Source organism: Monopterus albus, unplaced genomic scaffold (genome assembly GCF_001952655.1).
Source record: "Monopterus albus unplaced genomic scaffold, M_albus_1.0 scaffold634.1, whole genome shotgun sequence".
NCBI lineage: Eukaryota > Metazoa > Chordata > Actinopteri > Synbranchiformes > Synbranchidae > Monopterus > Monopterus albus.
In genome coordinates, this window is record NW_018128514.1 from 46,404 (window position 1) to 51,183 (window position 4,780).

Below are 4,780 nucleotides of genomic sequence, written 5' to 3' on the forward strand. Positions count from 1 at the left end.
AGGGTCTGAATACTTATGACCATGTGATATTTCAGTTTTTTTTTTAATCTGCAAAAATGTCAAAAATTTTTTTTTTTTTTTGTCAATATGGGGTGCTGTGTGTATATTAATGAGGAAAAAAATGAACTTAAATGATTTTAGCATATGGCTGCAATATAACAAAGAGTGAAAAATTTAAGGAGGTCTGAATACTTTCCGTACCCACTGTATCTACATGTTTATTTTCGTATCATATGCATTGTAATAGTATCATATGCTTTATGATTTACTTTTGCTTTAACCAGTTCACTTGTCTTCATGAATAGAGGAGACATGTGTAAGGCTGTAAGAGTAAACAGGAAACCACATACAGGAAGCAGACCACGGTTGCATAGCAACGCTAGAGGTGCTTCCTCTAAAACTGTCTATTGAAAGGTCAGGATATGATTGTACTGAGAATGTCACCGATCAAAATCTGCCTGGCGACAAGATCACCAAATGAGGGGTCAGAAAGAGGTCAAGAAACCAACCAAGGAACGAGGATGAAGGACAACGCAGATGACGTCAGATCTACCATCATTTGCATATTCCAAAAACTGTATTAATTTGACTGGGATGAGGTGTGAGGCGTTCTTCTTTGCTCTGAAGGCAAGTCGAACGGTTTTGCTGTTTAGAATCAGGGCCTCGGATAGAGAAAGAACCCAGAGCTCTGTATTGCTTTTCTTCATCAAGATTGTAATAAATATTTTAAAGGTTGTTCTGACTTCAACCCTTCCTCAGAAATGAACATGCAGGACGCTTAGGTCCTTCAACAACCAGAGGCAGACACACTGCAGCCTTCGGTCCAAAACAATACCACCCTTACAGTTGATGAGTGCAGGGTGAGGCGTATGTTACAGGCTGTTAACCCGAGGAAGGCTACTGGACCCGATGGCATCCCCGGACATCTGTTGAAGGACTGTGAGGTCCAGTTGGCTAGAGTCTTGATTAAAATCTTTAACCGGTCCTTGTCTCAATCTAATGTCCCACTCCATCTGAAGTCTTCAACCATCTTTCCCCTGCCCAAGAAATCACACATTACCAGCCTCAGTGACTATTGACCAGTTGCACTCACTCAGGTGGTGATGAAATGCTTTGAAAAATTGGTCTGGGATTATTTTACATCATTCCGCCCCCAAGTTTTGATCCCCACCTGTTTGCATACAGAGCAAATAGATCTAGGGAGGATGCCGTAGTCATAGCTCTCCATGCTGCTCTTTGCCACCTGGAGCAGCAGGGGAGCTATGTGCTGCTGCTCTTTGTAGATTATAGCTCGGCGTTTAACACCATTCTTCCTCACAAACTGGTGGATATCTGGATGTTTTGAGACATCCACATTCAATTTGCACATAAATATACAGCTTTCTATCAGGTCGCAGTCAGAGGATTACAGTGGGGCACCATACATCTATGGCCCTCAGCATCGGTACCAGCTCTCTGCAGGGCTGTGTGCTGAGCCCCCTGTTCTACACCCTCTATACCTACGACTGCAGCTCTGCACACACCAGCAACACCATCATTAAGTTTGTGGACGGCACCATGGTGGTGGGACTTATCTCTGGGCAGGATGAGTCTACCTACAGGGATGAGGTAGAGAGGCCTATAGAGTGGGGCAGAGAGAACAACCTGCTCATTAACACATCAAAGACCAAGGAGCTTATAATAGTCTATAGGAAGAGGAAAACTGACATTCCATCACTAATCATTAATGGGGACTGTGTGCAGAGGGTAACAGATTTTCGTTTTCTGGGAGTGCACATTGAAGAGGATTTGACCTGGAGTGTGAATACCTCTGAGCTGCTGAAAAAGGCTCAGCAGAGACTGCATTTTCTGTGTGTGCTCAGGAAGGATAATATCAGTCGCAGACTGCTGGTATCCTTTTATCGGGGCTCAATAGAGAGCATATTAATGTACTGCATGGGAGTGTGGTACAGCAGCTGTACAGGGGCTCAGAGGAAATTGCTCCAGAGAGTCATTAATACAGCCCAGAAGATTGTTGGCTGCCCTCTCTCTACATTGGAAGAACTACACAGTTCCCATTGTCTCAAAAAAGCACAGAATATCATAAGACACACCTCTCATTCTGGTCACCATCTGAACTGTTGCGGTCAGGCAGACAATATAGATGAGTTAAGATGAGGACAAGTAGATATTCCCACTGAGGGAATACTCATTGATAGACCAACAAATTTGTGCAGTTGATAAGTGTGAGAAGGTATGGTGGTGTGCTTCTTTTATTATTTATTTGTTTTATTATTTTATTATTGTGTGTGTATGTTAGTGTGTGATTGCTGCACCAACTAGATGGCTTTTTAATTTCACTGAACTGGATATAATGATAAACATATATTCTGTTCTACTTTGTCTAATAGTAGGTAATTTTTTGTGCTTGTTTGAATTGTAACATCACCCTACACATTGACTTAAAGCTGAAAATTAGCTTTTTGTGTAACTGACATTTTGATGGTAATCAATGTGTCAAATAAATAAGGAAGAAAACTCATTTTTTTATGCTTTTACATTTAACATATTCATGATCATAAATGTGCACACTGTAATAGTTTTCTTGGCATTTAGTGTTCTTGTGCAGCGTGTTGATACTGTGACTTAACACCGAGTTAAACCGTAGTCAATGAAGTGGTCGTAGCAAGATCAAAACATTTACTGTCCACTCTTCATATAACATCACGGTAAAAACTGCAAATAAACAATACAATAAACACTGTGTCAGTTATGCTTATTTAACCAATATCTATACTATAAATGGTGGTACACTTCAACACGCATTCAAATGCATAGTATCAGCTAGCTTATGCGCTACTGTAAATAAACTTCCTCAACGTCACATCTAACTCTTTTTAAAACAATCATAGCAAATGTTAACAATACTATGTCAACTGACACATATCATAACTTACGGCATTGCTTCTATCACGTTTCCTAACAGATGAAAATGAATACACATGCCGCGAACAAGAGCCTTATGTCTGCCATCTTTCTTACTAGCATGAAATCGCTAAAACCGGAAATGACGTCATCACCTGGTGCCAATCGGTAAATAGATTTAGCGTTATCATTTCTTTTTACATATGTAATTATTAACCTGGCCCTTCACCAAAATAGATAACAACAACTTCAACAATTAGCTAAACAAATGCCTTAGAGGCAACACACTCCCCGCCTGACCTATGTGAGGTCACTAAGAACATGGGAATACAAACTCAGTTTTTACTTCAGTCCTTAGGTAAAAGTAGAACAACTTCTCCTAAAGGTCTCAGGAAGGTCTTTGGATTTCCTTGGTCAGTTATCTTCAACTCAACCTTCCTGACATGTCCATCATTTCCAGGGAATGTGGCAGTAATTCTGGCCATTGGCCAGCAGTTGCGGGCAGTCTGCTTGTCCCTGAGTAGAACCAGATCTCCAACTTGAAGGTTTCTGCGAACTGCCGTCCATTTCTGTCTTAGTTGCAATAAGTGTAAGTACTCCTTTCTCCAGCGGGTCCAAAACTGGTTTGCAAGGGCCTGAACTTGTCTCCATTGCTTAGTGTACAAGTCCTTGTCTGAGAAATTCCCAAGAGGAGGAGAAACTCCCACTTTCTGTGTGAGGAGCATTGATGGTGAGAGAATGAAGGGGTTCTCTGGATCTGAAGACACAGGAGTAAGTGGCCGTGCATTTATAATGGCTGTAACCTCTGCCATCAGGGTGCACAGTACTTCATGAGTTAGTTGTGTGTTCTGCTGTAGGAGCATTGAGTCAAGGATTCTTCTGGCAATGCCAATCATTCTCTCCCAGGAGCCTCCCATATGAGAGGCGTGTGGTGGGTTGAATTCCCAGGTGCATCCTTGCTCACTGAGGTACCTTTGCATAGTTTTGTCCATACCAAGCTCCTTGCTCGTGCCAATGAAATTGGTGCCACAGTCAGATTTTAGCTGTTTTGCAGGGCCTCGAAGTGCGAAGAAGCGTCTGAGTGCGTTAATGCAACTAGATGTGTCCATGGACTCTATGACCTCGATGTGGACTGCTCGTGAACTCATACAGCTGAACATAATGGCCCACCTCTTGCTTTCTGCTTGTCCTCCCCTGGTGCGTCTGGTAGTAACGGACCATGGACCAAAGACATCAAGTCCCACATACGTAAAGGGAGGGCAGACTTTGAGGCGTTCAGGTGGAAGATCTGCCATGCGTTGTTCTTGCTGTTTCCCACGCAATTTGCGGCAGGTCACACATTTGTGGAGTACTGAATTGATAAGTTGCTTGCGTCCCAAAATCCACAGACCAGCAGCCCTGATAGCACCTTCTGTCAGGTGTCGACCTTGGTGTTTCACCCTTTCATGGTGATAGCGTGTAAGCAGTAGGGAGATGTGGCTGTCTTTTGGTAAGATTATTGGGTTCTTTTCCACAGGGGTGAGGTTGGAGTACTTAAGTCGACCTCCAACAATGATAAGGTTGTTCTCCAGGGTTGGATTGAGCTTCCCCAAAGGGCTGCTGATGGGTATTGATTTGTTAGTTCTAAGGGCTGAAAGTTCATTTGCAAAGGCTGACTGTTGGGCCACTTTTAGGATAACATCCTTGGCTTGATCCAATTCATCTGGACTGCGGGGTGAGTCACATTTGTGCCATCCTTTGCATTTGCAATTTTGAACTGAGTGGTTGTATGACTTGGCAATGTGGACAAGGAATGCTACCCCTCTTACCAAAGAGGTGAAGGTTGAGAAGCGTCGGAAGCGGTCAGGTATTAGTACCGAACTGTCTGAGAAAGTGG

The 4,780-nt window shown here is 42.9% G+C and overlaps 1 protein-coding gene across 1 annotated transcript; it reads right to left on the bottom strand.

The window, feature by feature from the left end:
- Nucleotides 1-3,166: 3,166 nt before the first annotated feature.
- On the bottom strand, nt 3,167-4,611 carry LOC109953346 (uncharacterized; the record flags this gene model as incomplete). Its single annotated transcript, XM_020588800.1, has 1 exon — nt 3,167-4,611. A coding segment is annotated over one exon (1,360 nt), but the record flags the coding sequence as incomplete, so codon positions are not given.
- Between the last annotated feature and the right edge of the window lie 169 nt (nt 4,612-4,780).